General features: G+C 40.7%; 1 protein-coding gene across 1 annotated transcript; it reads left to right on the top strand.

Moving 5' to 3' along the window:
* Positions 1 to 1374: 1374 nt before the first annotated feature.
* On the top strand, positions 1375 to 16578 carry uba2 (ubiquitin-like modifier activating enzyme 2). The gene is made up of 17 exons (XM_080736725.1): positions 1375 to 1572; positions 3374 to 3457; positions 3739 to 3809; positions 3969 to 4033; positions 4300 to 4400; positions 5205 to 5326; positions 5558 to 5625; positions 6066 to 6187; positions 6407 to 6506; positions 6868 to 7019; positions 7176 to 7269; positions 7469 to 7581; positions 7969 to 8124; positions 9516 to 9612; positions 13245 to 13350; positions 14095 to 14237; positions 15469 to 16578. The coding sequence occupies exons 1-17, from the start codon at positions 1429 to 1431 to the stop codon at positions 15690 to 15692; spliced, it is 1962 nt and encodes a 653-aa protein (XP_080592851.1). The 5' UTR covers positions 1375 to 1428; the 3' UTR covers positions 15693 to 16578.
* Positions 16579 to 18707: the final 2129 nt, after the last annotated feature.

Here is an 18707-nt window from a genome sequence, read left to right as displayed (position 1 = left end):
ATTGTCACATCACAGGTTTACAGAAGTAAAGGAGTGAAATTCATTCTCATTTATTAGTTCCCATTGTATCATTATAAGGGATGAAAAAGAAGGAGGAGAAAACAAAGGATCAAATTGTATTATTTTGAATATCAATCAATGTGATTTTTTGTGCAAGTAGTAGACCTAGCTGGGCTATCAAGATCAACAAGGGTCACCAAGGTTAAGTCATGATGAAGTTTGGAACTCATTGATCTAGGGCTCAACAAGTTCATGACTTATGATGGTGACTGACTGTTGTGAGCTCAAGAAGACCAGGATGAATTCATTCAGGCATTGTGCTGCGATTTGAGACAGTTCTGCTGATGGACCCTTCTGTATTTCTCATTGATCTTCCTATTTTAGTTTTCCTCATCTTTTCCCTCCATCAAAATGCCCAACCAGGGTCATGATGGTTCTCAACCTTTTCAGGCTGCGACCCCCAAAATATACTTATTTGAACTGGGGACCCCCCCACCCTGCACAAGCACAATTGTAGGAGTTGGCATTACATTTAGTTTGACTATCTATTGTGAAAATAGCCGATCTACATGTTGCGAGGCGTTGTGAGCATGTAGATCGGATATTTTCACAATCGCTGCCTGTAATATTTGACAATTTGACCAATGTTTGACCAGAGGTACAAAACAGGTCTTTAAAGTCCTTAAAGGAGTAGTTCAACCCCAAAATGATTTTTTTTCTATTGATTTAATACTCACACCATGGAGACTTGAGTTCAATAATATGTTTTGCTTTTTGTCGCATTCCTAAGACAAAAAATGTATTATAGTAAATTTACCGTGACGGTTTCCCCATCCAGAGCCATGCATTTGGGTCCCCATCCAGAGCCATGCATTTGGGTCCCCACCCGGAATCAATGGGGGTAAATTTACTATAATAATTATTTTTTTTGTCTTAAAAATATTATTGAACTCAAGTCTCCATGGCATGAGGGGTGAACTACTCCTTTAAATTGTCACTTTAGAAATGTGCAGATACCCATAAGCCTATACACTTATACTGTATGTTGGTCTGTTTAGTCTGAGTGAGAAAACATTTAGCTAAACATCTGGGGATCCCCCAAAATAATTTGGGGGGGGGGGGGTCCCGACCCGCAGGCTGAAAACCATTGACTTAGACAATATATTTTATTATTATAATATTGTCTCCTCCAGGCCACGTTTGAGTACTTTTTCCACCACTGCACTGCCACGGTCGGTGCCACCCCCGTCCAATAGGTTGCGCTATTCAACCATACAACCGGGTCCCATCTTCCTCCCCTCCTCCCCCAGAAGCTAGTTTATTAGCATTAGCATTACAGCCATAGCAGTAGGCTAGCTGCTGGGCTAACCGGTGTTGTGCACACAGGGCGCCGCTTCTCGAGCCGATCTTCACCAACATTCAACAAACATGGTACCACATCTGGTGGGTTCTCTGCGCAAGGAGCTCGCAGACTCCCTGTCCTCCTGCCGCGTGCTGGTGGTGGGAGCAGGAGGGATCGGCTGCGAGCTCCTGAAGAACCTGGTGCTCACCGGCTTCAAGAACATAGAAGTGGTCAGTAAAGATGATGCTCTGACTGAATGGACCTGGACGTTAGTTAGCCTGCCAGGTCTTTGTGTGCAAGGAAGGAAGAAGGCTCCGCAGACAGAGGAGGGCCGTGCATCATGTGCTGAAAAATAGCCGATCTACAAGCTCTAGATCTGCTATTTTCGGCCCTACGGCTGAGCTTGTAGATCTGCTATTTTCGGCGTACGGCACAGTCGTACGACGGAGGAGCAGTGAATGAAGCGTTAGCTGCTAACAGCTAGCTTCTCTGTTGCTAGGCGGGCTCTGTGTATTTGCAGGCGCACGTTATTGTTGTATTAATGAAAAGAAATGCAATTCTTATTTGTCACAGTGGTCGTGGAAAATGTAAAAGTAAAAACACTGCAATGTAGGAATGCTCCGTTACAAGTCCCGAATTCAAAATGTACTTGAGTAAAAAGTACAAAAGTACTGGTGTCAAAATGCACTACCACTTTAAAGTACAAAAAGTAAAAGTACTCATTGTGCAGAATGAATGTGTCTGATTTAAAATGTGTTCAGATATTTAGAAAATGGGAGATAGCAGATCTTTTCAAAGTGGCTTAAGTTGTTAATGTAAGTAAAATCTGCAAAGTAGCTGGTTACTAAACCCTTCAAATGTGTGTAGTGGAGTAATAGTACAATATTTGGATGCGAGATATAGTGGAGTAAAAGTATTGGAAATATTCAAATAAAGTACAAATTCCGTACAAAGTTTCGTACAGTACTTGAGTAAATGCACCTAGTTACTTAATACCACTGTTCATATTTAGCTACAAAGCTCATTCTTCTTGCAGGATAGGTTGAACAGAATCATTATGAATGGTAGGCTCAATGTAATAACCTTCCAGGAATTAACCTGGTTCAATTAGGCGCCATGTACACAAGACCCGTACAGTTTTTGTGGTTTTCTTTGCTGTGAACAATGTAAATGTATTTGGCATGGCAGGTTATGTTTCCCAGATGTTGGGATTTGTTGTAATACATGTTGATGATTACTATGTCCATCAAGTGTTGCTGATAGCGGCTGTTGTGGCCTGAGTGCATACATTTGGGTTTACAGAACTTGACCGTTTGAAAGTCCCTGAGAGACTCGAGTGCTCTCTCTAATGCAGTCGTTCTCAAAGTGGGGTCCGGGGACCCCCAGGGGTCCTTGAGGGAGTGCCAGGGGGTCCCCAGCTAAATGATAGTTAGGAAGCAAGCAAATAAACCGTATGGGTCTGTAACTCAGAGAGTGTACAAATGGACCCCCAGGGGTTGACACTAAGGTCTCAGAGGCACGTACCTGCCGGGGCAAGCACAGGTCATTTTTGACTTGCCAAAAAGGTCATCCCCACTTGCCCGAAAAGTAAATCATCCATTATAAAATGGTAAAATTTGCGCTTTTATTTACTTGCCATAGGCAGTCGGGCAACCGTTGATTTTTGTTGATTTTTACAATATAAATTGGGGTCCCAGAGATAGAAATGTCATTGAATGGTGGTCCGTAGCCTAATGCACGTCAAATTGGGGGGTCCTTGAAATTAAAATGGTTGAGAATGCTATAGAGCTGTACAAATCTTCTCCTATGGGGGACCCTGGCATTATATTTTCAAATGGGGGTCAGCGGGCTAAGGTTTACAGCCTAATTTATTTCAGTTCAGCTCTATCTAAACTATTTGGCTCTAAAAGTTGATTGACCCTAATAAGTGTCATTTGGGAGTCCTTGTCATGAAAATGTTTGAGAACCACTGCTCTAACGTGCCATTAGCCACAGAACTAAATAACTTTTAAATTTCTTTGCCTTTTTCAGATCGACTTGGACACCATTGATGTCAGCAACCTCAACCGCCAGTTCCTTTTCCAAAAGAAACATGTGGGCAAGTCTAAAGCGCAGGTGTGTAGAAAACGCTCTGTAAGCTGGTGTTTGTGGAAATGCTACACATGTAGAAGTAAAGTCGCATAGCTTCTCTGATTGGAGAGACATTAAGAGATGAGTCAGAAATATTGCAGAAGCAAGGTGATAGAAATTTAAAATTTCACCAGCCAAAACTTTTCTACGTTGACCAATAACAAATGGATTATGTTTTCTCCATCAATAACAGCAATCATTCTATGTGCATTGTTGCTACTTGTTACATGTTGCTCAGGCTGTCTCTCTTTCACTTTGCTTTGCAGGTGGCCAAAGAGAGTGTCTTGCAATTCTGCCCCTCAGCAAACATCACAGCCTACCATGACAGCATCATGAAGTAAGATTAATTGTTTCAGCCTTCTGTCTTTATGAAGTCCAGCAGGCCCAAATATATTCTTCTCCGATGATAATCTTTTTATTCAGTCTCAACCAGTAAATCAGTTCAACATGACAGTGAAGTGTTGATTATATTAAGATCCATTTGTTTCCATGACAGCCCTGAATACAACACTGAGTTCTTCAGAAACTTCATACTGGTGATGAATGCTTTGGATAACAGAGGTAACTATCCCACCTCGCCTCACTTCTCATCTCAGATAGTTTCATCTCATTCTCTAAGCTCACCTCACTCACGCAATCATTTATTCATTCATTCATTCTTAACTCTCAGCTATTCCTATCTCATTCTCTAAGCTCATCTCACTAATTTATTAATTCATTCATACATCAGTTATTCTTCTCTCATTTTCTAAGCTCACCTCACTCTCTCAATCATTTATTAATGTGTTCATACCTCGCACTAAGTCCTCCATCTTCTGTTCCCTCAGCTGCCCGTAACCATGTGAACAGAATGTGTCTGGCAGCGGATATCCCCTTGATAGAGAGCGGCACTGCTGGATACCTGGGACAGGTCACTGTCATCAAAAAGGTAATGCACATGTCTGTATTACTAGTGAGGATTTTGTATTATAAGCCCTATATACTTTGTCGCATGACGGATAGTTCAAAACTCGCTGCATTGTGCGCTTGTAGGTCTGCTATTTTCGAACATTTTTATTTAGTTTTAAGTTTGGCCTCGCATACCACTAAAAGTGTAAGGAGCACTGCTTAGACAGATCTTTTTTTATATAAATCAGCTAATCATTCCATCTTCTTATTGATTTGGGTGTGTTCCTGCCCTGCACCTGCCAATTAAAAAAATATACTGTATATATTGTGCGCACTCAGATCAGCTAACAGGGAGGCTGAACCTTCGCTAAAAACCCCAGGACAGCGATCCACTGACTGGCCCCCAGACTGTGGAATGAACCCCCATTGCAATTAGAACTGCAGACTCACTCCCTAACTTCCGCCGTGGTCTGAAGACTCACCTCTTCAGACTCCACCTTTAGGCACCTTAGCCCATAGCACATACTGTATCGATTTACAGATGATTGATGTTCTGATTGTTTTGATTTCTATTGTTTTGTTTTTTTACTGAATAAGTTCTTGGTCTACTCAAGTTTTTAGATGACTATTTCTATGCATTTGATGTTGATGTATTTATTACCTTGTGCTGTCTTTGCTTGTTGTAAAACGCTTTGGATTAAGAGCGTCTGCTAAATGCCGATATAAACACAACTTCCTGCCAAACAATCTTATATTAACTAAAAGATTCCCTAGTGCACTGCAGGATGACCACTGCTCCAACCCGCAACATCTATGCTTTGACTTTCTTCAACTCACTACACAGGGACTGACAGAGTGCTATGAGTGCCAACCTAAGCCCGCACAGAAGACTTTCCCAGGGTGCACCATCAGAAACACACCCTCTGAGCCCATCCACTGCATTGTATGGGCCAAGTACCTCTTCAAGTAAGGCTACTTCAGACCAGTTCAATGTATAACACGTGTATTACTGATGTTGACTATTGTGCAAAATGAGCACAGTAGCTATACAGCATGTTAAAACATTGTGTCAGGTAGAGCCAGGCTTGTAGATGGAGGGCATTGACGTCAAGTCTGTCACTAAATTCTTAAGACTTCATTAATGGAAATGAGGTCCACTTTTGTTCACCGTGCATTGTCTTTCTATGACAACCATAGTCAGTTGTTCGGAGAGGAGGACGCAGATCAGGAGGTGTCACCTGACACGGCAGATCCAGAGGCTTCATGTGAGTACAAGATTGTTGTCAGTCCCGTGGAGGTGTCCTAAAATCTCTTATTAAGCACTTAAACCATACAATATATATACTTATTTGGCCGGTGTCCCACATGGATCTGTAATGGCCTCTTTGCCAAAAATGGCCGATCTACAAGGTCACGACTGAATGTTTGCCCATCATGAGATCCCCCGAATCGAGATGCTAGGGTTCATAATATGGTTAATGTGCACTTTCTGCATTTGTTGTTGCAACTTTGATAAGATTGTATATAAGGAATTAAGTAAAACCCCCAAATGAAAAAGAAATTTTGACTTTTGTTGATGGCTATTGGATCAAAGTAGTATTTGGTTTAGTGGTGATTAAGTAGGTTAGAGAAGTAACGTGTTCAGAATTTAAAACATGTCATGGAGTTGGACATCCAGTGACATGTTGAACGTGTTTTTATTCAGGGAACGTTGAAGACGCAGCAGCTCGTGCCACAGCATCAGAAAAAGACGGTGACATCAGGCGTGTGTCCACCAAGGAATGGGCACGTTCCACAGGTTATGACGCTGTCAAACTCTTCACCAAGGTACCAGACAGATAAATCCTTTGGAGTCTCTTTACCGATGTTTTGACTGTTTTGTAAACAAAGAAATCATTTTGTACAATTGATTGAAGTTTCTAATTGAGAACATTTAATAAAACATGTAAAATAATAATGACCAGATAATCGGAAAGGGTTCATGCATTAAACAACCTGGTATCCCAGTCACAATGACATGTGTTCTTATTTTTTTCTCTCCTCCAGCTTTTCAAAGATGACATCAGCTATCTGCTCACCATGGACAAACTGTGGAAGAAGAGGAAAGCTCCGCTTCCTCTGGACTGGCAGCAGCTTCAGAGCCATGGTATGCCTTCTTTACTCATTTACTTCACTGACTGTTTGATTTTTCAGCTGTTGCACCTGGTGACAATTTCTGAACCCAACAGTTTAAGGGATTCTTTGTGGTGGTAGGATTAACTGATTCACCGTGGTCAGTCCAGAACAAGAATGAAAAAATGTTTTGTACATGTGACGTATAGTACATTGTAACTGTTTGGCATCCCCATTTTCTTTTTATAAATCCCCAAATAGCAGATCTACAGGTTCACAACGCTTCGCTATGTGGCAAGTTGTGAGCTTGTAGTTCACCCATTTTCACTCTTTGATGTACAAAGCTCAAGTGGTTAATGTGTTTGCGTTTGACTGACTGCATGTATCTGCCTCAGCTACTCCTCAGGAGGATTGTCCAGGGACGGGTCTGAAGGACCAGCATGTGCTGGGAGTATGGGGCTACTGCCAGCTGTTCCAGCAGAGTGTGGAGACACTGCGCGCACAGCTGAAGGACAAGGGGGACGGGGCCGAGCTGGTTTGGGACAAGGCAAGACTCTTAAACACACACACCAGCACACATGTACAAATTGCACAAATACCGGCAAAGTACAGAATTTTGATTAATTGTACAGTATTGACACACTGCAATAATTGTATGCATAGCAATAGTATACATCAATTCTTTGCACTATGCCGTTTCCAGGATGACCCTCCAGCAATGGACTTTGTTACTTCTGCAGCCAACCTACGCATGCACATCTTCAGCATGAACATGAAGAGTCGCTTTGATGTTAAGTGTGAGTTGTCTGAGAAACATCTTATATTTGGTCCCCCAGGGCTCTATACTTGCTCCCCTCCTTTTTCCCTCGACACCAAATCTCTTAACCTGAATATACAGTAGCAGTTCTGCAAGCTGACCACCCATCGAAAGCTTGTAGATCTGTTTGTTTGTTTTGTGATTTGCTCAATCGTGTTTATATTGATTGTCTGTTGCAGCCATGGCAGGTAACATCATCCCAGCCATCGCTACAACCAATGCTGTCATTGCTGGACTCATTGTACTGGAGGGCCTCAAGGTCCTCGCTGGGGAACTGGAATCCTGCCGAACAGTCAGTTCACTTATGTACTCATTAACTATATACATTACTAGATACATTGTAGGGTTAATGTATATGTGTCACTGTTTATATAATATATACTGTATGTGAAAACACATTTTACAGCTTTCTGTTGCTATGCAGAATCTCTGGCCTACAAGAAAATAGAAATTCTAAGCTGAATTATTTTTATTTTGCAGGACCTAATAAATAGTTGTCAGTCTATCAGCTACAGTAACTGCACAAATGCAGTTCTGTACATAAAATAGGTGCCATCTTGTTTAGTATTGTTTAAATAGTGCAATACAGACATGCATACAGATCATCAGCTGAAAACATGTCTAAAGCGCAAGTCAAGTTATTTTTGTTGATCTGTATTTTGGGGTTCTTTATTTCCAGATCTTCCTGAACAAGCTGCCTAACCTCCGAAAGAAACTGCTGGTACCATGTGTGCTGGACCGTCCCAGCAAAAACTGCTATGTGTGTGCAAGCAGGCCTGAAGTCACCGTCAAACTCAACGTCCATAAAACCACGGTTCTCTCTTTGCAAGATAAGGTAATAACAACCTCTTGTCTATAAACACATACCGTTTACTCATACACCAACTGTGTGTGTGTGTGTGTGTGTGTGTGTGTGTGTGTGTGTGTGTGTGTGTGTGTGTGTGTGTGTGTGTGTGTGTGTGTGTGTGTGTGTGTGTGTGTGTGTGTGTGTGTGTGTGTGTGTGTGTGTGTGTGTGTGTGTGTGTGTGTGTGTGGACAGGGAATTGCTACTTTGTGGGGACCTCATGTCCCCACAAAGATAGTACAATCGGAGGAAAAAACCAAATGGGGACCAATTAATATGTCCCCACAAGGTGTTTAGGGGTTAGGTTAGGGTTAAAAATGAATGGAATGTCCACACAAAGATTGTAGACTATGTGTAATGTCCCCACAAAGTAGCAATTGCAAACCTGTGTGTGTGTGTGTGATGCTACTGTTGCGAGCTGTAATTTTGTAAGGTTATACTGATCACTGTGCACAGTCACAATGTAACTGAATGTCTCCCGAGGAATTTTGCACTGTTAGTATTTACTAGACCTTACCCGTTCGAAGATATGTGCTCCAAAATATGTGCAGAGTGTGGGTTGTGGGGAAAGTTACTGTAACTGGTGCGTGCGTGAGAATATGTGGGAGCATATGTGGGAGCATCATAATGTAAGGCATAATGTATGCGCTTGCTCCAATTAGTTTTTTCATACCCGTTGGAAGATGAGAGAGAGAGAGAGAGAGAGAGAGAGAGAGTTTCATACCCGTTGGAAGATGAGAGGGAGAGAGAGAGAGAGAGAGAGAGAGAGAGAGAGAGAGAGAGAGCACATTCCTAACTGTGAGAGAGGGGTGTGTGTGTGTGGGGCTACAGATCCCATGGCCTGGAGGAACGGACCGTAACCCTGACAACAGACTAAGAAAACGCTAAATAAACAGCTTTAATTTGGGAGAAATTAAATTCGGGCTTCGTCAGCGTTGGTATAATGCTAATGGCCAATACCATGTGAACTTTGGGATCAGTTGCTGAAGCGAGTGAATAGATAAACGTAGATGAGCGTTAGAGCGTTAGAGCGTGAGTGTGTGAGTGAGTTGTTTGGTGCTTTATTAGATAGATGTCCATGCAAACTATGTACCTGTGTGTGTGTGTGTGTGTGTGTGTGTGTGTGTGTGTGTGTGTGTGTGTGTGTGTGTGTGTGTGTGTGTGTGTGTGTGTGTGTGTGTGTGTGTGTGTGTGTGTGTGTGTGTGTGTGTGTGTGTGTGTGTGTGTGTGTGTGTGTGTGTGTGTGTGTGTGTGTGTGTGACACACAGCTGTATCTGTAATCTCTATTGATGTGTTTGTGTGTAACATGATTTGTTTCCATTGCAGTATTCTTATGCTTTTATTCTTAGATTTAATATTTAGATTTTGCTCTGTGTGTTCAGATCCTGAAGGAGAGGTTTGGCATGGTGGCCCCCGATGTTAATATTGAAGATGGGAAAGGAACCATCCTCATCTCCTCAGAGGAAGGAGATACTGAAGGTAACTAGAAAAATATTGTTCCTTCGAAACAATTGTGGGCTCGCTTCTAGCCAGAAAACAATGGCTATAAAAGTACAAAATGTCAAGATCGCAGGCAGTGCTCTCTTTGACGTTACTGACGTCAAAGATTGGTCCATTTTGTTCCAAAAATGTGTTGTGCAAAAGTTGACCCGCTGGTGGCGCTATAACAGGCCAATGTGAGAAGGTTGGTATCTGTTCCTTGACCTATTGGGAATGTGCTTGCAAGATTTCACGCACATCCCAGGCTGTGTTCATGATTTGAGGTGTTTTTGGCTTTGGACACTTTATCGCTGCTTGCAGCTATATTTATTATTATTATTTTATAATTTTTTTGTGTGCATAGGCATGTTAGATAAAGGTCCTTAGATTGCGTGTAGAATGTTTCATGCAAATTACAAAAAAATCCTAGAATAAAAACGGGTTTAAGCGTTTTACAAACTGCTCAAAATTATATAGCGCCCCCCTTTGGCCATTTGGGGTAAGATTGGTTTCAGTGATATTTGAACTAACCCTCTACACTATTTTGTCATGAAAATGTGACTTTGCATGTATGTTTTAGAGGCAGAAGAATAATTTGCATAAAAATGCAATATTGTTTGAATTATTTAAAAAAGCATGTTTCAATGTTAAAGAAATCCGATCTGACAGATCTTTAGATATCGGTCCAAAGTTCACGTAAAAAAAGTTTTGTGCACATGACGCGAAAGTTCCAGAATAAAAGCGGGTTTACGCGTTTTACAAACTGCTCAAAATGGCGGAAAATTGAAGGGCGGAGCTTACTTAACAACGACACAGATGTCTTCCGCTTGAGTCAAAGCACGCGTGTAACAAGTTGCATGTCTTCAAACGAAACGAGTCATGACTTATGCCCGTTTGAAGTTTGAATTTTCAGACGCTTCGTATAGCGCCCCCCTTTGGCCGATTGGAATAAAATTGGTTTCAGTGATACTTTGACTAACCCTCCACATCTTTGCCAAATGCCATGAACGTGTAACTTTGCATGTATGATTTAAAGGCCGAAGAATAATTTGCATAAAACCGCAATATTGATTGAATTATTAAAAAAATATATTTCACTTTAAAAAAAATCTGGTTGATCAATCTGACCGTATTGGTCCAAAGTTCATGTGAAAAAAGTTTTGTGCACTTGACGCGAAAATCCCAGGAGGAGATAGATTTTTACTGTTTTTCATATAATTCCGAATTGTGGGAGACCTAAAGGTCAGAGGTCAAAAGTTAGAGGGTAAAAGTTGTTCGGCATGAGGAGACGCATAAGTGTATACAGGTTTCATGGCTGTATGTATAACACAGCATGAGCTATACCTGTTCAAAGATCGCACTTTCGAAGGCTTCCTACAGCGCCACCATTTGGCCGATTGCTGTAAAAAGTAATAGCACGCGTCGCCACAGTAAGCTGAACACATTGATGTTTTTATTTTCATTTTCTCACTAAGTATGTAGGAGTAGAAAGGAACCGAAAATCCCGTCTACTTACTAGATAAATAAATAAATAAATAATGACAATATCTAAAGTGTGCTCGCCAGGTACTGGCGAGCCCACAATTAAGGATATGGAAGGAAAAGTGAGTGTCTGGGATGAAAACGGAAAGAGGATTGGGCCTTAAGTTAGCTAGATGAGTGTTTTGATGCATTTTCAACTGCATAAATAAAGTGTTGGTATGGCAAATATAAGACAAAAACAGATGAGGAAAATCTGGGAGACTGCCTTGTTGATGTCCAGGAACAAATAAAATATAAATTGTGACAAAATAAAATGCAGATTCCAGCTGGTGGGGATGGTCCTGGTGCAGTGGCTTGAAGGAGGCAGGCACTGGCTCTAGAAAGCATTGTGGGTACGATGCAAAAAGCAGTGGGAGTGGAATCTTAACTCACTGAACGCCATAAACGTCTTATACGTCTTTGGACCTCGGTGCCATAAACGTCTTTTACGTCTTTTTAATTAATCAAAAGTTTTATCATTTTTTCATAATTGTAATTTCAAAAAAATCGCTCTAGAAGTTGGCCATATGCCTCCGTGACCTGAGCGATACGGCCGATTTGACTGTAGCACCAGTGTAACACAGTCCGGCGGAAAATCGGTATAGCCGAAGATTGGTTCCGGCCGTTTAAATGTTATCTAAAACGTTCGTTTATACACTTTCCCGTGCATCCCTGACGAACTATAAGTACTCAAAAAACGCAGAAAATTCTCAGGATTCCAGCGGTGCCATCCATTCTTCTCTACCTATCCTTGATCGCGATCGCCAGGGTTCCGAAGTGTGTTAGCATGCTAGCTAAAAGGCCTGGCCAAAATGTAAACAACAGGCCCAAACCAAAAAAAAGATGGACGTCTTCTTCCTTCTTCTGTTAGTTGATCAGATAGTAGGAGACCACCCTCTGGTGGTTTTCAAATGGTATTGCACTCCAGATTGCACATAGGGCCCATCACAGCACACACATATGATGATGATCAAGACATCTTACACATGTTCTATTGAAGCCCAAATCTAATGATAGGATATATATATATAAATATACATGTTTTCCTTTGTAAGAGGGGTAGTGTGGCTTTCGATAGAAGCATAGATTTATATATGTAATTTAAGTACAAAATATGATTTTGGCCCCCATAAAAAGGCAAAATTAAGCAAAATGGCTGGCACCAGTTTTGTAGATTTTGAATAAAGGGTGGCATTCACTGAGTTAACAGGCCTGTGGAAAACTGCAGACTTTTACCTCGCATTGAGGACAAAGAGCTGAGTTAAGAGAGCTGATTAATTAGCCAGGGAAAAGTTGCTGAGAATTTCTAGTCATAGAAATCATGCAAGGGGTGGAGGACTGAAGAAGTTGGGATGTGAACACCACAACATTTTCGCATGTTGTTTAACCAATCATTGAACACCTACAGTATGTCATATGAACCTTCCCATCCAGCTTGGTTCCTCAAGCTCGGAATCAAGCTAGTCTGGAAGCAAATACCAGACTGATCACTCGGCACGATTCAGCACAGTCGAGTCTGGTTCACAACCAAACTGGGCTGAAGTGGAAATACCAGCAGAATTATCTCTCCACTGTGCCGAACCACGCTCAAAACTGAAAGATGGAAAGAGGGCAGATAATTTCTCAGATTTTAAAGCATTCTGTACTGCAAATCCCTAATGAGACAAAAGAGGGCGCTCAAGCAGCAGAAGCCACCACAACACACTGCTCAGTCAATGGGTGGGAACATGGGGTTAAAACTGGATCAAATGTAAATTTGAATGGACCACCAATAATGGACAACTTGCGATATTTACATTCTAGTCCATATCGAAACAATATATATATTTTTTCTTTCATATAATTATATGGAAATTACTTACAATAAAGTTTTGAAAAAGTGCCTCTCCTTCTGGTAGTAGAATGTAACTACACAGTGATGACACTACCAGTGGAGGAAGCTGCTGCTGTGCACTGTATTACAAGGACTTGTTATAATATTGGCCTTTAAATGGACATTGTAAATGTCGAGCAAATAAAATCTGATGTATTTGCGATGCGCTGTAAGGATAATGGATACTGGAAAATGTCAGCCTTGAGATGTAATTCCCCATCTCTCCATTTCCTCACAGCCAACAACAACAAGTTCCTGTCTGACTTTGGAATCCGTAACTGCAGCCGTCTGCAAGCTGATGACTTCCTCCAGGACTACACGCTCCTCATCAATGTCATACACGCGTATGTCATCTCTTTATGCCCTCTTGTGTGTCTGTGTATGTTTTTGGAGCGGTGTGAAGCACAGCTCCGCTATGAGCAGCAATGTGTGTCCAGTGTCCCACAACAATGTGTGTCCAGTGTCCCACAACTATCTGGTTGAGTTTGAACTGTTTTCGCCACCTAGTGGCGGAAGAAATTACCTCTGGGAACTCAGATTGAGTTGGCTTTTTTCAAATTGATTACTCATGCCATGGACACTTGAGTTCAATTATATATATATATATATATATATATATATTTACCTGGAACTGCTCAAATTCACCGCTCCACTTCGAACCGAGGTTTGATTTTTTCTTCTGTGTATAGTAGTTCTCCAGTGAGTAAAATTGAACATCTTTGTATGTAGGGCTGTCACAATTGTTACATAATCGTCTAATCGCAATTATTTGACGTAATCGCAATTATTTTGCATAATCGTCATAATCGTAAGTATAAAGTTGTCAAATATGTCTGTAATTTCTTTGTATATTTAAGTTATGTGTCCTATCTGCCATGTGCAACTTCAAAGCCTAAAAGCCGAACAGAAATGTGATTGTCAACGACAAAAACACAATTCAATAGTTAATCACAATTATTTGAGTGACAATTAATCGTCATGTAAAATGTCATAATCCTGACAGCCCTATGTGTATGTGTTTTACTAGTTAGTAGTTCTCCAGTGAGTAAAATTGAACATCTTTGTATGTATGTGTTTGTGTGCTCCAGTGAGGATCTGGAGAGGGATGTGGAGTTTGAGGTTGTGGGTGATGCACCTGACAAAGCTCCGCCCCCGTCCACCAACCAGGAAGAGCCCAACAGCATTGCCAATGGAAACAAAGACTCCGCCCAGCCCTCCACCTCCTCTAAAGGTCAGCAGAGTGGATGTTTTATTACAGTATTTCCATGGCTAATATTAGAGAAAACATTAGTCTATTTACCTTGTTGCGTTAATATGCAAGGATACGGCAGTATGCAAGGATACGGCAGTATAAGTCCTGACGTGACTCGTTCATCCCCTGGTTCTCGGAAGTAATTTCTCCACAGAGAATAACTTAAGGTCATCTTAAAATTGTCTCATAAGAATCATGGTTCAAAAGTAATCTGTCTCTGCGATGTTGTCGGGGACATGGCTCTGTATCATTTACAGTAGTCAGTCACCCATAGTACTTTATTCCATCTTCCATCGTCTCCTAAGTTAACTTTGTTTTGCCGCACTGCTACTCCCACAGTAAAAAAATTACTTTTCCCAAATATGGAGATGACTGACATCATAGATGTCTGACATCATAGACCACATGAGACTGACACAGTATGTCCATATATGGGCTTTCCAAGATATGGGCTTAATACTGATGACATCAGGGATCTCCATATGGGCATAAAAGGGACAAGGACTGACACAGATCTCCATATATGGCCTTTCATTTATTACGGCAACCACACTTGCAATTTCCAATTGCAAAAGTCTACAGGAATTCAGAATGGGTGAAAAAAACTTGACCCAGGTAGGATGTGAAAATGACGTCAGACTTCAATGCTCTATTCTAGTTCACGCTAAATAACATGGTCTAAGATGATTCAATAGCTTGTATCGTGATGGAGCGGGATTGGATTGATTCTATTTGATTTACAACTTAAATGTGATTTCCCACAGCATTTAACCAGCTCCACTAGCCATATTTCCCACTACCCACCTCAATGTAGCTTGACGTCATGGTGATGACCATCACTCTGTGTAGGAGTTTAAACAATCCTTTTAGTTAAAAGCTAACTAGTGCAGTACCAGTCGTCTGAGTGCTTTGTGCAGCAGAGCAGTACATATTATCAGAGTATTTATAGTACAATAGAGTACAATTTTAGGTCATTTGGACCACAAACGAAGGGTGGGTGGAAGAATTTCTGGAATTGCCGATTTGGTCACTTCTGGATGCTTTGCATCCGGAAGGTCTAAAAATAGGGCCCAGTAAAACAAAAGAAAAAAGAATTCCCCTTAAGTGTAACTGTTCCTGTATCGTCTCTGATGGCGATGCCTCCTATCTTTCCTCTCCTCTGAGATGGATTGATACAATCTGTTCTTGTTATATCCTAATGGCTCTCTAGCTGCAGCAGAGGCCGATGATGTCATGATCGTCGACTCTGATGACGAAGAGCAGGGGGCCTCGTCCTCAAACGCAGCGACTGCAGCAGCTAGTGGCACCAAGAGGAAACACCAGGACGCCGAGACCGGCGAGTCCTCCTCCAAACGTCTACGCACCAACCAATCAAGCGGAGCCGCCGCCGCTGATGATGATGATGACGACGATGACATCATTGCTCTCGACTAACCCTCCCCTCCAACTTCGTCTAGAAACTTTCTTTTTACATGGTTTTTTGACTAAAAAAAAGACACGTTCACAAAAGAAAATAAACTCTTTACAGAAGAATGTTTCAAGTTTCAACTGTTAATGGTCCGTCTTTCATCCCAGCTCTGTGGTCGTGTTTTCATACTCTCAAGCTCTTATTCCAGACATGATGCTGTAAATAGATTCTGTGTGTACAGAAATCCTGTTTAAAAGTTACCCCATTAACTTTTTTTGTTTGTTTTTGTTTGTTCTTATTTCTTTCTGGTCCCTATAAAAGGCTTCTTTCCCGATTAGTAAGAATGCTTTGATTTGTTTTGTATTCTTTTTTTTTTATAAATGTACTGTATTTCTCATGCCACACAAGTCAGGGTGTTTTTCTGTGCAAAGTTGTCAGCTTAAAGAAAGAAAAGATTAAAAACCAAAACTTTTTCCTGTCTTTTTAGTATTGGTCTCGGTGTGTCTGAAGTGAAAATAGCAGACATATTTGTTTGCCATGACTGACTGACTGACTGACTACTGGACAACACAGAAGCGGTAATACTGTTGCCATGGGTTAGACCTGCTTGTAGCCTACAGACTCTTGTTTTGTCTGCTTAGTTGGCTATGTACAGAGCCATTGATGGACAGTTGAGTTTGATAAGCAACATGATTATAGTTATTTACCCAAAAGTGCAAACGACTATCTGGGGATGCCCTGCCTTGAAGAAAACTACAGTTGGACAAGTTCTTTGTCACAAGTTCCTTTGCAGTGGAATCAGAATGGCTTACACTGAAATTGCAGTAGCTTAACACTTTTCCATCATTGGCTCTGTATTCAGGTTAGATATAGGGCAATAGAATTTAAAACTGTTTTTTAATGTTCAAGTTGTGACCAGAAACGATTATACTTCTTCGAACTAAAGTAGTTGAACTTGAAAACTTAAGGTGGGTTGAGTCCTGCCTGCACTTGATTTGTAAGAAAGTTTTACATTTCTATTTGTTATTGGTTTGAATGCAGGAACATCGACTGGAGTTGAGCTCCTGCTGGCTTCCTCCCAGTTTAATACCTGTGTCAGTGTTTATAAAATGTCATATTTCACTGTAATTTGATCTGACGTATCCTTGAAAGGCCTTAACATCCCTTTGGACCAATACAGCGAAGGCAGAATAAATAAATATGTGAAAGCCTCTAATTTATTTTTACCTGGTTTACAAATGATTTGTCTCTAACTTTGAAGCACCACCCTTTGTGATACATGCATGGAATGTGTGAGATTTGCATTAGCAATTTGGCATGCCAGACCCAATTGATATTTTTCAGGGTTCAAAAACTAGTTCAGATATAGACAGTCAGACATGCAGTCTATTTGGACTTTGCTTTAACATTCTGTCTCTGAAACAAAAAACATACCAAATTAGATCATTGAAATCATTTTCAACACTAGGTATTTAAAGCCACTGGCTATCTGTGTTTGTTCCATGCGCACCATTTGATCTTGAGCGTCCGGTTTTATGATAGCCTACAATTAGTTTCGGAAAGAGAGTAACAGTCTTATAGCCTTTGGGAAATGTGTAGTACCTAAATGTACAGAAAATAAGTAGCAAATATGTCTATGGATCCCATATACACAAATATTTGATCACTTTTTCTTTATTGTCATTCTAATTTTCAGAGATGTCCACCAGCAAATCATGTTTAGATCATGTACGTAGTAGGCTAGGCCTACATGTTTTGCTTATGACCCATGCAAATATTTTCCTGTTTGAAGGCCAGGGATTAAAGTTTGAAAGTCACCATGTGGTTTTCTGCACACAATGAGGCATTCCTGTATACTGGGTAAACACTAACATGACGGCTACCGCACACATTGTACTCATCTTTACATCTTATCTATGATAACAAGCATGCATATTATCTAGGATAAGATGCATGCATCACACTTTGTCCTTGACTGTACCACAGCCAGACAGTCTGTTGAACATTCGGTGTTTAAATCATGATGCCCTAAATAAAATCTTTTCGGGTTCTATTCGTGAGTATCTGTCCCAGACAGTATATGTACAGAAGATCATGATAATACACACCATCAACAACACTTCCACTTACTTTTCTTGTTTTACATTACTTGAGTAGGCATATTTCCATTTTTCTATATACTTTTACTCCGCTACAATCATTTGAAAACTAGTTACTTACTTACTATTTTGATTATTATTACAAAACATACATTTACCACTTCAGCCCTTTTTTGAAAATGGCAGATCTACAAGCTCACAACTTTTGCATTGTGAGCTTGCAATATCTGCTATTTTCAAAAGACTTACATTTTAGACTTTTGGTAAGTATATTTTGATGCTTTTGTTATGACTGTCAGGGAGCAATTTACTATAAAAACGTTCAGCAGTTGTCTGTCACACTTTTTTCCCTCCCTAAGTGTGTAATAGGGTAATAACTGTAATAGTGTAATAGGTGTAATAGTGTACCAGGGTCCTCCTAAGTGTAATAGTGTAATAGGGCAATAAGTGTAATTTTTCCTGTAAGTGTAATAGAGTAATAACTGCAATAGTGTAATAGGGTCATAAGTGTAATAGCGCAATAAGTGTAATAGGCCAATAAGTGTAATAGTGTAATAGGGCAACAAGTCTAATAGTATAATAGGGCAATAAGTGTAATAGTGTAATAACTGTAATAGTGTTGGCCTAATAGTGTAATAGGGTATTCTCGTCCTTAGGGCAACTTACTGGTATAGTATATTTTGATGCTTTTGTACTTTACCTCAAGTGAATTTCTATTTCTAGAATGCAGTATTAATACTTTTACAATTTTAGTACTTTTCCACCACTGCCACACTAACAAGGCCAGGGTTAGCTATTAGTATGTTAGTGTGTCATTACCTCATCACGTCCATTTTATGACTGAATTGACTCGTTATCATGTTATTATGCATGGTGGAGACAGCATGTGCGTTGTGCGTGCATCATCAACACAACACAAACGCCCCTACGCCGATTGGCTGG

This window comes from Nannobrachium achirus (genome assembly GCF_963921795.1).
Source record: "Nannobrachium achirus genome assembly, chromosome: 11".
NCBI lineage: Eukaryota > Metazoa > Chordata > Actinopteri > Myctophiformes > Myctophidae > Nannobrachium > Nannobrachium achirus.
This window is presented reverse-complemented; position numbering and strand designations above follow the sequence as displayed.